Genomic DNA, 15,721 nt, shown 5'->3' with positions numbered 1-15,721 from the left:
TGAAGGTGTTTCCAGAAGAGATTAGCATCTGAATTGGTGCACTCAGTAAAGCTGATGGCCCTCCCAATGTGGGTGGGCCTTGAGTGCCGCAACAGAATAAAAAGGCCGAAGAGGGGCAAACTTGCTCTCTGTTTGAGCTGGGGCACCATCTCCTGTCCTGGGGCCTTCAGATGCACCAGGACTTTCCTACTCCCTCCCAGGCCTTTGAACAGGGACTGAATTACTCCACCAGCTTCCCTAGCTCTCGAGCTTGCCATACATAATGGTGGGAGCCAATTCCTGTAATAAATTTCTGTGCACACACACACACACACACACACACACTACTGGTTCTATTTCTCTAAAGATCCCTGACTAACCACTAGTTCAGTCAACAACAGCAGAACACACATTCTGCTCAAGCTCAAGCTCACAAGAAACATTCACCATGACAGGCCACATTCTGGGCCACAGAACACATCTTAACACATTTAACAGAACAGAAATCATACAAAATACGTTCTCAGACCACTGGGATTAAATCAGTAACAGCAAGATACCTGAAACATTCCAAAATACTTGGAGACTAAACAAGACACTTCTAAGAACCAAGTGGGTCAAGAAGGAAGCCTCAAGAGAAATAAAAAACACTTAAACTAAATGGAAATGAAAATACAACTTATCAAAATTTGTGGGATGCAGAAAAAGCAATACTTAGAGGTAAATGTATATTAGAAAAGTAGTATCTGAAATTAATAACCTAAGTTTTCACATTAGGAAAGTAGAGAAAGAAAAGCAATTAAGTTGAAAGCAAGCAGAAGAAAAGGAAAAAAAAATTAGAACAGAAACTAATGAATTTGAAAACAGGAAAAAAAAGAAAATCAACAAAATCCAAGATTGGTTTTTCAAAAAGATCAATAAAATTGATAAAACTCTAGGCTGGTTAACTAAGGAAAAAAAGAGAGAAGACAAAAATTACCAATATTATAAATAAAAGAGGAACATCACTACTATCCCACGGACATTAAAAGGTTAAAAAGGCATACTATGAACAACTTTATGCCTACAAATTTGATAATTTAGGTGAAATGGATCAATTCCTTGAAAGACACATACTAGCAAAATTTATACCAGGAGAAATAGATAAATCTGAATAGGCCTGTATCTATTAGAGAAATTGAATCAATAATTAATAACTTTCTAAAACAGAAAGTACCAGGCCTAGATGGGTTTCTAGAATATTGGTGAATTCTACCAAACATTTAAGGAAAAAATTTTACCTATTCTTTACAATCTCTTCTGGAAGGCAGAAGCAGAGGGAATACCTCCTAAGTCATTCAATTGAGGCCAGCATCACTCTTAATACCAAAACCAGACCGAGACATTACAAAAAAGGAAAACTACAAATGTCTCTCATCAACATAGATGCAAACCTCCTTAACACGAGCAAACGGCATCTAACAACGTAAAAAAAAAAAATTATACACCATGACCATGTGGGTTTATTCCAGTATACAAGGCTGGTTCAGCACTCTAAAATCAGTTAATACACTCTGTCACATCAACAGGCTAAAGAAGAAAACTCAAATGATCATATCAATGGAGGCAGAAAAAGTGACAAAATCACTTTTCATGATAAAACTCTCAATAAACTAGGAATAAAGGGGAACTTCCTCAACTTGATAAAGAACATCTATTTAAAAAAACCCTACAGATGGGAATTCTCTGGCAGTCCAGTGGTTAGGACTCCATGCTTTCACTGCTGAGGGGAGGGTGCAGGTTCAATCCCTGGTCAGGGAACTAAGATCATGCAAGCCGCGTGGTGCGGCCAAAAAACACCCCCAAAAACAAAAAAAATGCTACAGTTAATGCCATACTCATGGTGAGAAACTCAAAGCTTCCCTACGAAGATCAGAAACAAGGAGAGGATGCCCCCTCCCCACTCATACAATGAACTGGAAGTTCCAGTTGAAGCTACAAGAGAAGAAAAGGAAATAAAAGGTACACAGAGTGAAACAGAAAAATAAAACTGTCTTTGTTCTCAGACGACATGACCGTCTATGTAGAAAATCCTAAAGGATCCACAAAAAAACTATTGGAGTTAATCAGCAATTATAGCAAGGTTGCAGGATATAATGCTAATGTGCTAAAGTCAATTGTTTTCCTATATACTAGCAATAAACAACTGGAATTTGAAATTAAAAAAACAATAATATTTATACTTGCGCCAAAAAAGAAGGAACTATTTAAGTACAAATCTAACAGAATATGTAAAGATTTATGAAGAAAACTACAAAACTGATGAAAGAAATAAAAGAAGAAAGAAGATCTAAATAAATGGATGGATATTCTATGTTCCTAGATTGGAAAATTCAATATTGTTAAGATGGTCAATTCTGCCCAACTTGATCTATTGATTCAACACAATCCCAATCCCAATCAAAATCTCATCAATCATTTTGTGGATACTGACAGACTGATTCTAAAGTTCATATGGAGAGGCAGAAGACCCTGAATAGCCAGCACAATATTGATGGAAAAGAACAAAGTTGGAGAACTCACAGTACCCTATTTCAAGACCTATTATAGAGCTACAATCATCAATAAAATGTGGTACTGGCAAAAGAACAGATACATCAATCAGTGGAACAAAACAGAGTTCAGAACTAGATCACCACAAACAGAGGCAACTGATTTTTTACAGAGGAGCAAAGGCAATACAATGGAGAAAGAACAGTCTATTCAACAAATGGTGCTGGAACTGGATGACTAGACTGAAAAAAAGCATCTAGACACTGACCTTACACCTTTTACAAAAATTAACTCAAGGTGGATCACAGGCCTCAATGTAAAACGCTGAAGTGCACAACTTCTTAAAGAGACATAGGAGAAAATCTATGTGACCTTATTTGGCAATGAGTGTTTCGATACAGCACCAAAAGCTCAACCCATGTAAGACAACAACTGACAAGGACTTCATTAAACTTAAAAATGTCTGTTTTGCAAGATGCTGTGAAGAGAACAGAATAGAAAGACAAGCTACAGACTGGGAGGCTACATTAGCCACCCCCTACCAACCCCTCTAGCGCCCCCCACCCTGCCTAAAAGCTTCCTGCCTCCTTCCCTGCCTCCGTCTTTGGACCCTAGTTTTAGAAAAATTCATGTTCCTAACCCATGTTTGGTTTTTTCCTACCATTTCTATCTCATACATTTTCATATATTTAACTTTATTACATAAAGAAGTAAAACAAAAAAGGACTTGTATTCAAAATACACAAAGGACTCTTAAAACAATAATAAAACAACCTAATTTAAAAATAGGAGAACCATCTTTGAAAAGATGAACAAATTCAACAAACCTCTAGCTAGATGGACGAAGAAAAAAAGAGAGAAGACTCAAATTACTGAAAATAGAAATGAAAGTAGGGATATTACTACTAATTCTACAGAAATAAAAAGGACTATGAAAGGACTACGGACAATTGCATGCCCACAAACTGGATAACCTAGATGAAATGGACAAATTCCTAGAAACACAAAACCTACTAAGACTAAATCACAAACAAATAGAAAAGCTGAATACACCTACAACTAGTAAGGAGATTGAATCAGTGATCAAAACCCTCCTGACAAAGATGAGCCCTGGACCTGATGGCTTCACTGGTGAATTCTACTGAACATTTTAAGAAGAACTAACAACAATCCTTCTCAAACGTTTCCAAAAAAATTGAAGAGGAGGAAACATTTCTAACTCATTGTATTGAGGCCTGAATAACCCTGATACCAATGCCAGACAAAGATACTCCAAGGAAAGAAAACTACAGGCCAATATCCATTCTGAACACTGATGCAAAAAACCTCAATAAAATACTAGCAAACTGAAGTTAGCATCATATTAAAGAATTAAATATTGTGACTACGTGGGATTTATTCCTGGAATGCAAGGATAGTTTAACATACAAATATCGATCAGTGTAATATGCCACACCAACAAAATGAAGGGAAAAGAACACATGATCATCTCGATGCAGAAAAAGCATTTGACAAAATTCAACACTCTTCCATGACAAAAACACTCAACAAAATAGGGATAGAAGAAAACTACCTCAACACTATAAAAGCCATATATGAAAAGCCCATAGCAAACATAATACTCAATGATGAAAGACTGAAGCTTTTCCTCGAAGATCAGGAACAAGGTGAGGCTGCCCACCTAACCTCTTCTATTCAACATAGTACTCGAAGTTCTAGCCAGAGCAATTAGGCAAGAAAAAGAAATAAAAGGAATCCAAATCGGAAAGGAAGAAATAAAATTATCTGAGATGACATGACCTCATATGTAGAAAATCCTAAACACTGCACAAAAAAGCTATTAGATTATAGGTCATATAACTCAATATCAAAAAACAAACAGCCCAATCCAAAAATGGGCAGAATACCTAAAAAGACATTTCTCCAAAGAAGACATACAAATGGCCAACAGGCACATGAAAAGGTGCCCAACACTGCTAATTATTACAGAAATGCAAACCAAAACCACAATGAGGTATCACCTCACACTGGTCAGAATGGCCATCATCAAAAAGTCTGCGAATAATAAATGCTGGAGACTGTGGGGAGAAAAGGGAACCCTCCTGCACTGTCGATGGGAATACATATTGGAGTAGCCACTATGGCAAACAATATAGAGGTTCCTTAAAAAACTAAAAATACAGCGAGCATAGGATCCAGCAATCCCACTCCCTGGCATATATCTGGAAAAGATGAAAACTCTAATTCAAAAGGATACATGCACCCCAATGTTCACAGCAGCCCTATTTACAATAGCCAAGACATGGAAACAACCCAAGCACCCATCAGCAGACAACTGGTTTAAAAAGAAATGGGGTATATATGTACACAATGGGATATTACTTGTCCATAAAAAAGAATGAAATACTGCCATTTGCAGCAACATGGATGGACCTAGAAAATAACATAATAAGTGAAGTCAGACAGAGAAAGACAAATATTATGTGATATTACTTATGTGTGGAATCTAAAAAATAATAGAAATGAATCTATATACAAAATAGAAACAGACTCACAGACACAGAAAGCAAACTTCTGGTTATCAAAGGGGAACGGGAGGGGAGGAGGGATAAATTAGGACTATGGGATTAACAGATATACGCTACTACATATAAAATAAATAGGCAACAAGGTTTTACTGTATAGCACAGGGAACTATATTCAATCTCCTGTAACAACCTATAATGGAAAATAATCTGGAAAAAAAAGAAAAGACTGAATCACTTTGCTCTGCACCTGAAACTAAAAGAATATTGTAAAATCAGCTATACTTAAATTAATAACAAAACAAAACATCAATAAACCCATGGTGATTCATGAGCCAGCTAAGGTAATTTGCTAATCCTTTAGGAAAAAAAAAAAAGCTGTTGGATCTAATAAATGAATTCATCAAATTAGCAAAATACCGAAGTCAACACACAAACATCAGTTGCATTTCTATACACAAACCATGAACATGAACAATCTGAAAAGGAGATTACAGAAACAATCCCATTTATAAGAGCATCAAAAAGAATAAAATACTTTGAAATTAACTTAACCACAGAGGTGAAAGACTTGTACAATGAAAACTACAAAACACTTCAGAAAGCAATTAAAGAAAACATAAATTAATGGACACACATCCCATACTCATGGACTGGAAGGCTTAATATTGTTAAACTGTCAATATTAACCAAAGCAATCTACGGATTCAGTGCTATCTCTCTCAAAATACCAATGTTTTTTGCAGAAATAAAAAAACCCATCCTAAAATTCATATGGAATCTCAAAGGACTGAGAATAGCCAAAACAATCCTGAAAAGGAACAAAACTGGAGAACTCACATTTCCTGATTTCAAAACTTACTACAGTAATTGAAAACAGTGTGATATTGGCACGAAGACATATATAAACCAGCGGAACAGAACAGAGAAACCAGAAATAAACCCCCACATATATGGTCAAATGATTTTTGACAAGAGTGCTAAGACCATTCAGTGGAGAAAGGACAGTGTTTTCAACAAACGGTCCTGGGAAAGCTGGACATCCACGTGCCAAAGAACGAAGGTGGGCTCTAACTGGTTAGGTATACGGTTATCTAACACCATATGTAAAAACTAACTCAAAATGGATGAAGGACCTAAACATAAGACCTAAAGTAATAAAACTCTTAGAAGAAAACATAGGATGAAAGCTTCACGACACTGGACTTGACAATGATTTCTGGGATATGACAACAAAGGTACAGGTAACAAAAGAAAAAACAGACAAACTGGACTTTAAGAAAATTGTTATAATTTGTATATCAAAAGGCAATACTCACACAGTAAAAAGGCAACCTACAGAATGGGAGAAGATATTTGCAAATCATATTTCTGATATGAGATCAATATCTAGACTATATAGAGAACTCCTAAAACTAAACAACAACAAAAAAAACCAAATAACCTGATTGAAAAATGGGCAAAGGTCTTGAACAGACATTTCTCCAAAGAAGATATACGAATGGCCAATATACACACGAAAAGATGTGCAGTGTGACTGATCATTAGGGAGATGCAAATGAAAACCACGGTGAGAGACCACCCCACACCTGTGAGGATGGCTGTTATCAAAAACACAGAAAACAAGTGTTGGTAAGGATGCAGAGAAACTGGAACTCTTGTGCACTGTTGGCAGGAATGTAACGTGGTGTATCCATTACGGAAAATAGTATGGAAGTTCCTCAAAAAATTAAACACAGAACTACCATATGAACCAGCAATCCCACTTCTGGGTATACACCCCAAAGAACTGAAAGTCAGGTCTTGAAAAGCTACTTGTACACCCACATTCATAGCAACATTATTCGCAATAGCCAGTGGGTGGAAGCAACCCAAATGTCCATTGATGGATGAGTGGATAAACAAATTGTGGTCCACCCATACAATGGAAGAAAATTCTGCAGTATGCTACAACATGGACGTACTTTGTGGGCACTACACTAAGTGAAACAACTAATCACAGACAGACAAATACTATATGATTTCACTTACATGAGTCAAAATCATGGAGACACAAAGTAGAATGGTGGCTGCCAATGGCTAGGTGAGGGGAGAGGGAGAGTTATTGTTTAATTGGTATAGAGTTCCAGATTTACATGAGTTATGGGGATGGATGGTGGTGATGGCTGCTCAACAACGTGAATGTATTTAATGCCACTGAATTGTACACTGACAAACTGTTAAGAAGATAAACTTTTTGTTATTTGTATTTTAACTCAATGTAAGAAAAGGAACAACAACAAAAAAGAAATAAACTATCAAGCCATAAAACGACAGAGGAACCCTAAATATATACTAAGTGAAAGAAGCCAACCTGAAAAGGCTGCATATTCTAGTTCACAGCATCCATACATCCCAATCATGCGACATCCTAGAAAAGGCAAAACTACAGAAACAATCTAAAGATCAGTGGCTGCCAAGGGTCAGGAGGAAAGGCATGAACAGTGGACAGAGAGGTTTTCAGGGCAGTGAAACTACTCTATGATATTGTAATGAGGATACATGTGCTTATGTATCTGCCAAAACCCAAGTATAAGGCGCCCTGCGGGCTGACCTGCCTGAGTGTTTCCAGGGGCGCATAGACCCTGGCCGGGACTCAGACGCGTGCAGTGGTCGCCTTCCTCCCCAGGCCTTCAGTGGGGCAAGGCCGGTGCTCCTGTGTTTGTGTTTGTTTGAAAGATTCCTCGTTTTGTCCCTTCGCCAACTATGTTTTTCTTGCCCTGTAATGATTCATCTTCAATGGTTTGAAATCACAAAATTTCTACCCACCCAATCTTTTACTTCATTCTACTGAGTTGGTCTTAAATAAAATCCTCTTTGAGATTTGTATCTTTGAAGGATATTCTGTTTTGTTAACAACAGTTTGTCAGTGGAAAAAAAAAATCCAAGTATAAGACAGGAACCTACATGTAAACTGTGGACTTAGTTAATAACAACGTATCTATATGGGTTCATAACTTGTAATGAATGAACCACACTAACACAAGTGGAAATGCAAGATGTTAGTAGCAGGGGAAACTGTGGGGGAATTTCCTGTAGTATCTGCTGAATTTTTCTGTAAATCTCAAACTTTCCTTAAAAAAACCTCTATTAATCAGAAAATAATCAAGGGAAGGTAGGGAGTAGGTAGAAATATAGATGAAACAGGAGTATCAGAATACTGATAAATGTTGAAGCTAGGGGGTAGGTACAAAGGGGTTATTATACTTTTCTGCTTAATTTGTACACGTTCAAGATTTCCATAATAAAAAGCTTTTAAAACTCCAGATTAGCTCAAGAACTGTCTGTATAATGAATAAAAGAGCGGGAAGAAAACTGAGATTTTTTTTTTTTTTTGCGGTACACGGGCCTCTCACTGTTGTGGCCTCTCCCGTTGCGGAGCACAGGCTCCGGACGTGCAGGCTCAGCGGCCATGGCTCACGGGCCCAGCCGCTCCGCGGCATGTGGGATCCTACCGGACCGGGGCACGAACCCGTGTCCCCTGCATCGGCAGGCGGACTCCCAACCACTGCGCCACCAGGGAAGCCCCTGAGATATTTTTGAAGCAAGTATTAAATTAAAACTGAGGGCATGGCTGAATCACACTTGATAGTCAGTGAGCAAGGCAGGAATGGCATGGTCAGGGAAGGACAGAGAGGGGATGAACATGGAAAGATGTTCATCCTCACTGGTTCACAGGAAGGCCAGCAACGCGGCCTGGTGCAGCATGATGCCTGGACTCAGCACAGGCTCAGGGACAAAGCACCCCATCCTGGGGGAATGCCACTCAGCACCAGCTTTCTGGAGGGCAAACTTCCCAGAGCCCGGAACCTGCAGGTCCACTGGCTGGGCTTCTCTGCTTCAGGGATTCTGTCCAAAAAAATGGGACTGGCTGAAGGTCATGGACTGAATAAACATGTGTACAGTCCCTTTAACACAACCTATAAAATCACCAGAAGGTTCCTTCACTGATGAATGAAGTCATAAGCACACTGGAAATGGTGAAGGGAGCAGACGCCAAGGAGAGCCGCAGGCGGTGACCGTGGTTCTGAGAGGGGCCCTGGGTGGCCTCTCTCCCTCCCACCCCTCCCACTGCCCCTGGCCCAGCTCCTCCTGCAGCCTCTCCCTCTACCCAAGGGAGCCCAGGAGCGGAGGTGCAGCACCCACCCCCGCCCCTCCTCAGGGCCCAGTGCGCTCCTGTCTGTCCTCACGGCTCTCCCTGTCCATCTGGGCCCCAGCAGACACCTGCTCCCTCGTCCCCATCTGACACACAAAACTTTCCCGTGGAGCCGTGTTCCCTTCTGGCTACTGCCCACTGTCCCCACAGCTCAACCTCTTAAAGTGCCGGGTCCCCAGCCACCCTCAGCGGCCCCTCCCTTCACTGGCTCCACACCCAGCTCTATTCCCACCACTCCAAGGAGACTGTGGTCACCAGTGACCCCATGTGGCCGAGTCAGCCATCCTTTCTCCATTCTGATCAGAGCTGCTGCAGCCCAACAAAGCACCCCCCTTTCTACAATACCTTTTTCCCCTGCCTCTGCAGGCACACACATGCAACCTCATGCAGCTGGGTGCTGGCTCTCTGGCATCAGCACCTACGAGGCATCTCAAACTCGATTCCTCTCAAAATTTCTGTCATGTGAGTTCCCTCCAAATCATTAATTATTTATCCAAAAGAGGGAAAAATTGGTAACAATAAATCATGGTGAATAAAGTAACCAATACCACGTGTACGTGCATCTACTGGGGAGATGAGGATATGGAGCTCAGAGCAGAGACGACCTGCACTGGGGGAGGGACTGGGGGAGGGATGGGAGCTGGGAGGGGGCACAGGAGCCAATCAACTCAAGCATTTACAGAAAGACAGGATGAAGGCTGACAGACACCCATCAGAATAGAAAAAGAAACAATGAGAAAACCTAACAAATTAAAAAATAAAATAAAGAGGCAGGCCCAAGTTTCAATTTATCAATAATCCCAGTTGTAAATGGATTAAATTACTTTATATAAGGCTCTCAGATTGAGCTAAAATAGAGCTACAAAATAAAGGGATATAAAAAGGTTGAAAATAAGGAGACAAAGAAGTAAAACTTTAAATGGGACAAAACAGGCTTTTCTGTTTGGTAACACGGAGGCATACTCACGTATCTAATAACACGGTCTGTAAATACAGTTAAACTGAACAGACATTCAAGAAGCAATGGCACCTCAGGAATCACAGTGACAGACCTACCTCACCTCTTAAAAATCAACAGATCAGTGGATACAATAAGTTAGGAAACAGATCAGTTGACCAATAAAATAAGCTAGATCCAGCCTCAGCCAGACAGAACAATGTAACCAATCTATGGACAGGACACATTCTTCTCAAGCTGTAAGGAAACAGTCACAAACAAAGAGGTACTGAGCCACAATGAAACCTCAGAAGATTCTATAAAGCATGTATCTTTAAGTCACTGAACTTTAACAATAACACAAAAAATTAACTCCCTTCCCCCAATCCATCCACTTGAAAACCACAACACCCTCCTAAACAACTCAAGTTAAAGAGGGAATCAAGACTGAAATTACAAACTCTTTAGAAACTAAGGGCAAGGAGAGCGACAGGAGGCGGGGGTGTGGCTCGGAGCCAAAGGGACAGAAGGAGGGGTCCAGCCTCAACTGCAGGTGCTGGGAAACATAAACTGTCCCCAAAGACGCTATGCACTTCCCTCCAGGAGCCAGAACAGCTATAAAACCCAAGAAAGCAAAAAGAAGTCAGGAAGAAGGAAGCAGAAGCAACAACGGAGACCTGATCAATGCAGGCTGTTTGGAAAGATCTGCAATAGTGACAAACTTTGGGGCGTCTGACCAAGAGGAGGAGAAAAAGGTACCAAGAAGTAATATCATGTATGAGAAACTACAAAAACCACTTTAAAATAACAGGAGAATGTAGTGTGTAACTCTGACCAGTACATCAGGATGGCTTTGGGTTTTGCTTTTGTTTTTGGTTGTGCTGATGGTTGTTGACCTGGGGGTCCAGGAGGCCCTGAACAGCCTGTCACACACTGGAGCCTTTTCTCACCTGCAGTGGTAATTACAACCTGGAAGACAAACGCTGATTCAGACTAAATGCACGACGTGGTAGGAAAATAGTTTCCACCTTTATACACATAACAGGCAAAAGATACTAACCTCAAAACTGATTCTACAAGAAATAAATAGTAAACTAGGAGAAAAGCAGAAACATAAGCAGTAATGTACAAAATATACATCCAACCTATTTGTATAATAGACACAAAGACATGTAAGTGAAAGCATAAAAAAATATGGACTTCCCTGGTGGTCCAGTGGCTAAGACTCCGCGCTCCCCATGCAGGGGGCTTGGGTTCGATCCCTGGTCAGGGAACTAGATCCTGCAGGCATGCCGCAACTAAAAGTTGGCATGCTGCAACTAAGAAGCCCGCATGCCACAACCAAAGATCCCATGTGCCGCAACTAAGACCCGACGCAGCCAAATAAATTAATATATTTTTCATAAAGCATTAAAAAAAGTCTAAGATTACACACTAAATTTTAACGGCAACCAGGAATAAAAGTGGGGAGGTGAGTGGGAAAGGGGAATTTTCACCACTTAGCCGATGTACTTCTGCAGTGTTCTTACGAGAGAACATACTCTACTCGAATAGGTGTTTAAAATTTAAAAAAACTTATTATTAACGTTCAAAATGCTTTAACGTCAGGATATTCATCACAACCCAACTGGAAAGAACCACCTCGTGATTTTAAGAGTCTCCTACGATCTTTCTAATGGCTCACCGTGTCTGTCTAAGCTTATGTTTCGACCCTAACTCGTTAGCAATTTCTGTCTGCGTGAGGTCTGCAGCAGGAAGGGACCCCAGTGGGGCGGAGGACCAGCCGTCCGGGCCCCACCACCGTGGTTCTGGGTCTCCCACCCCTCCTTCCTCACCGGCTAAAGCTCCCAGTTACAGCCACCTCCCGGGTACCCTGGAGCCCAGCCGGCCAGGCGAGCTCGCCAGCCTGGCTCCCCTCTCGGGAGGCACTGCACGGCACAGGCCCTGTGCTCGCGAACCCCAGCCGCGCGGGCGCCAGGCCCGGGTACTGACCGCGGCCGGGGGCCAGCAGGCTGCTCAGGTGGGGGAGGCTCAGCCGCCGCAGCCGGTCCAGCTTCTCCCGCAGCTCGCGCACCTGGCTGTCCGAGCGGCTGACCCTCTGGCGCAGGGCCCTCAGCTCGCCGTTCTTCTTCTCCACCTGCTCCTGCAGGCAGCACACCTGGCTCTTGCTCTGGCGGGAGGAGAAGCAGTAGGAGTGCAGCGAGTCGATGAGCTTGCAGGCCCCCGACGCCGACAGGATGACCTCGTTGATGGACATGGGGCTGGCGTCGCTGTGCTCGCTCTGCACGGCCTCGGCCGCCGGTTTCGGGGTCACATCGGTCGGAGGCGCCGAGGGGCCCTGCGCGGGCTTCTGCGGAGTGGCCGTGAGCGATGAGCTCGCCGTGGGCGGCGCGCGTGGAGGGCTCTGCGCCGGCCCCTTGTCGGGCCCCGGGCTGCTCCCGCTGCAGCCGGGCTCGGCATCTCTCTTCGGCCTCTTGCGGTCCACGGGCTCCCGGGGGACGGCCGGCCTCTCGCGGGCGTGCTTGGAGGAGAAACTGTAGGAATGAAGCGAGCCGATGAACTTGCAGGCCCCGGACCCCGGGGGGGTAAAGTCATCCACGGAAATGCCGCTCCTGTCCACCAGGCCCCCATCCGGGGAGATGGCGTTCTCGTCGCCCGCATCCACAGCACAAGCGTTGGCTTCTCCCCGGCCGCCGGACACGGTGGCGGAGGCTGGACCGTCATCTGTGTGTCCTTCCGGAGGCTGTCGGGCCCGCTGCAGACTGGCGGCCTCCCGGGTGGCCCTGGCTGCGGTTCTGCCCTGTGACGCGCCCCGCTTCAGCTTGTGGGACTCGGGCTTGGCCATCAGGCTTTCACTCGAGGACGACGACGACGACCCTGCAGCTGCCTTCCCGTCGGCAATGTCACTTGCATGTGCCCTCAGACCCCCTGAGGCCTTCCTGGCGTCCTTTGTCCGGGGGCGGCCATGGCCTCCGGCCCCCCTTTTCTTCTCAGCCAGGTGGAAGATGGACGGCACGGCCGTGGGCTTGAGCAGGCGGTGCTGATCCTCCAGTCTCTTGGAGAAGCTATCTTTGGTGAAATGTTCACTACAGAGGAAAGAATACTTAGTGGGCGTCCAGTTATCCCTCTGAACAGCCTTCAACCACTGGATCAGACGTTTTGAATCCTTCAGGGGGAATCTGCAGGACAAATGACAAATTAGAAAAAAATAGTTAAATGCCTCCCCCTACTACTATCAACTATAAAAGCAGAACAAGTGTATTTGCAAACACCCAAACCTGTGTTGACTTTACCCATTTAAAAACTTAACAAAGCTCTAAGGAATACCTTCTACTTGCAACTTATTACTGAAACAGAAAGATGAAAGACGCACTGCCTGCCCTTAAGAAGCTTACAGTCCGTAGGGTGGATAAAGAGCGAAGGTGAATACCTCCTCCCAGGCTGTGGTAAATGCCCTGCAGGGATACAGAATCCTTGGAGAGACAGCACCAGATGGCATCACGACAGCGGGAAAGGCTTCAGGAAGCCCTGGAAATAGTTCCTAGAAGCTCATAGCTGGCCAACCCTCCTGGTGTGCCTGGGATGCAGGACTTGGGGTGCTCAAAGGAAGATGGTTGCCCCTCCCCCATTTAGAAGTCAGGCCAAGCGTCAGACAGCAGAGATGGGACAAAGAGGCCAGGAGAATGTCCCAGACACCCCCACGTGCCCCAGCTGCGGCTCGAGGAGCTGAGGATATGAGACCAGCTCGCAGAGCAGGCGAGACTCAACAGCCGCGGCTCTGCGGCTCCTTTTGAAAAGCAACCAGTCCCTGGCAAATACTGAAAAAGACACTTAATGATCATTTTTTTCTCATTCAGGCAAGATGTCTACTTAGAAAACTCTGGCGAAACTACACATACGAGGGTGGGAGTGGGGCGGCCATTCCAGAGGGCTGTTCTGCTGCACCTGAGGTCACCTAACCCACCTGACGCTGCTGGGGACCAGGACCGCGGGGACACCAACTCCTCATGAAGCTCCAAGCAGCATGACCCTCTAAATTTCCTCACTGCTTTGGGAGCCCATTACCCGAAGCTCCCCCCCACCCCCCAGTTCCCACGTCCTTGACCATTATGAATGCCAAGAGCAGCCTCCTCTGCAATGCTTTGTCTCCGTTTTCAAATACAGTAACAAAACTAAGGGCTCTCTGAAGGAAACTCAAGTAAGCATGCTGGCTGACCGCTGAAACAACCTGCTGTTACTATCCTGATAGGTTGTAACAACTTAAGACAGCGCAAACCACCATGAACTTTCAGTAAGACTACAGAACAAACGTCCTCCACGTTTTCAAAACTTGAACACCATCCTGCAACATCAAAAGGAAAATAGAAAAGTATCCGGGAGGAGGTTTCTAAGGTGGAGTTCCTTCTGCTGACTGTTCTGGTACCTCCAGCGTGGAGGTCGTAGAAAAGGACTCGCTGTAAGAGGCTGAATTCCAGAGCCTTCACGAAGCAGGCCAGGCCAGAGAGAAGGCCAGCCCCTGCCCTGCCTCGGGCCGGTTTCCATGGGCGCCCACGGAACAGAGCCCTCCACGACTCGCAGCTAAGCCCCGGCGAGGAGCGGGCTGGGCCGGCCCCAAGCTGGATGCTGTCAGGGACCTCCCGGGACTCACCTCTGCGCGGCAGGGCTACCTTCCCCGAGGCCGACCGCGAGGCCCCTTCTAGGACACAGAGTCTGGAGCGCGTGTTAATCCACGAGGCGCATTTGCTCGGCCACATCCCTGATCGCAGAGATCAAGACGGGCTCCCCCGCGACGAAAAAAGCCGAAAGTCACAGCAAACGCAAGACGACAACCGACAGAAGGAAGCGTGTTTCCAGAACACACCGTTTCTGGAGACTGGCGGCGCCAACCCGAACCCATGGGGCGCAGGGTGGCCACGGGGTGGTGGAGAGGCTGCCGAGGCCGCGGCGTGGGCGCCTGGCGGCCTCCCAGTGGGCATGGGGCGCGCACCGGCGGCCGAGGGTCGCGGGGGTCGGGTGGCCGCGGATGGAAGCCGCCGGCCGCGGTGGCCCGAGGCGCCCGGCCCAGAGACGCCGGCCGGGCCAAGGTCACACAGCGCCGCGCTGACTCACTCGCGGGACCGGCCCGGGGCCCGCGCCCTGAGCGACCCCGCGTCCGACCGGGCCGCGCGGCCTCAGTCTCCCCGCGGGGCCGGGCCGGGCCGAGCCGGGCCGGGCCGGGCGGGGGCGTGGCCCGCGGACCGCGCGGGCGGCGGGCCGGCGGCGGCGGGCGGGGCCCGGTTACCTGTGGAAGGAGACGGCGCGCTTTTCCCCCTTGCCCTGCCGGTTGGAGCAGTTCGCGGCCGCGCAGCAGATCACCATCTCGGGCCTCGGGCCGCCGCGCCGCCGCCAGGCTCCGGCCCTCGTCTCGCCGCGCCGAGCCCCGGGCGGGACCGCCCCGAGGGGAGGGCGCGCGGCGACACGGCTGCGGGACGTGGGAGCCAGCCCAGCGGCTCCCGCCGTACGGCAAGATGGCGGCGCCCGGCCGCCCGCCGCCCGGCCGCCAGGCCCGGCCCT

At 45.8% G+C, this 15,721-nt stretch overlaps 1 protein-coding gene across 1 annotated transcript in view; it reads right to left on the bottom strand.

Annotated features, from left to right (window-relative positions):
- Window positions 1–15,629, bottom strand: part of THAP4 (THAP domain containing 4) — a 41,922-nt gene extending 26,293 nt beyond the window's left edge. The window contains exons 1-2 of the mRNA XM_082630631.1: window positions 15,450–15,629; window positions 12,161–13,347 (exon numbers count right to left, since the gene is read on the bottom strand). Of these exons, the coding sequence (XP_082486757.1) occupies window positions 12,161–13,347; window positions 15,450–15,526 (1,264 nt within the window). The 5' untranslated portion in view covers window positions 15,527–15,629. The remainder of the gene's footprint in view (window positions 1–12,160; window positions 13,348–15,449) is intronic.
- Window positions 15,630–15,721: the final 92 nt, after the last annotated feature.

Source organism: Mesoplodon mirus, assembly GCF_964341445.2.
Source record: "Mesoplodon mirus genome assembly, chromosome: 8".
Taxonomy (NCBI): domain Eukaryota; kingdom Metazoa; phylum Chordata; class Mammalia; order Artiodactyla; family Ziphiidae; genus Mesoplodon; species Mesoplodon mirus.
This window is presented reverse-complemented; position numbering and strand designations above follow the sequence as displayed.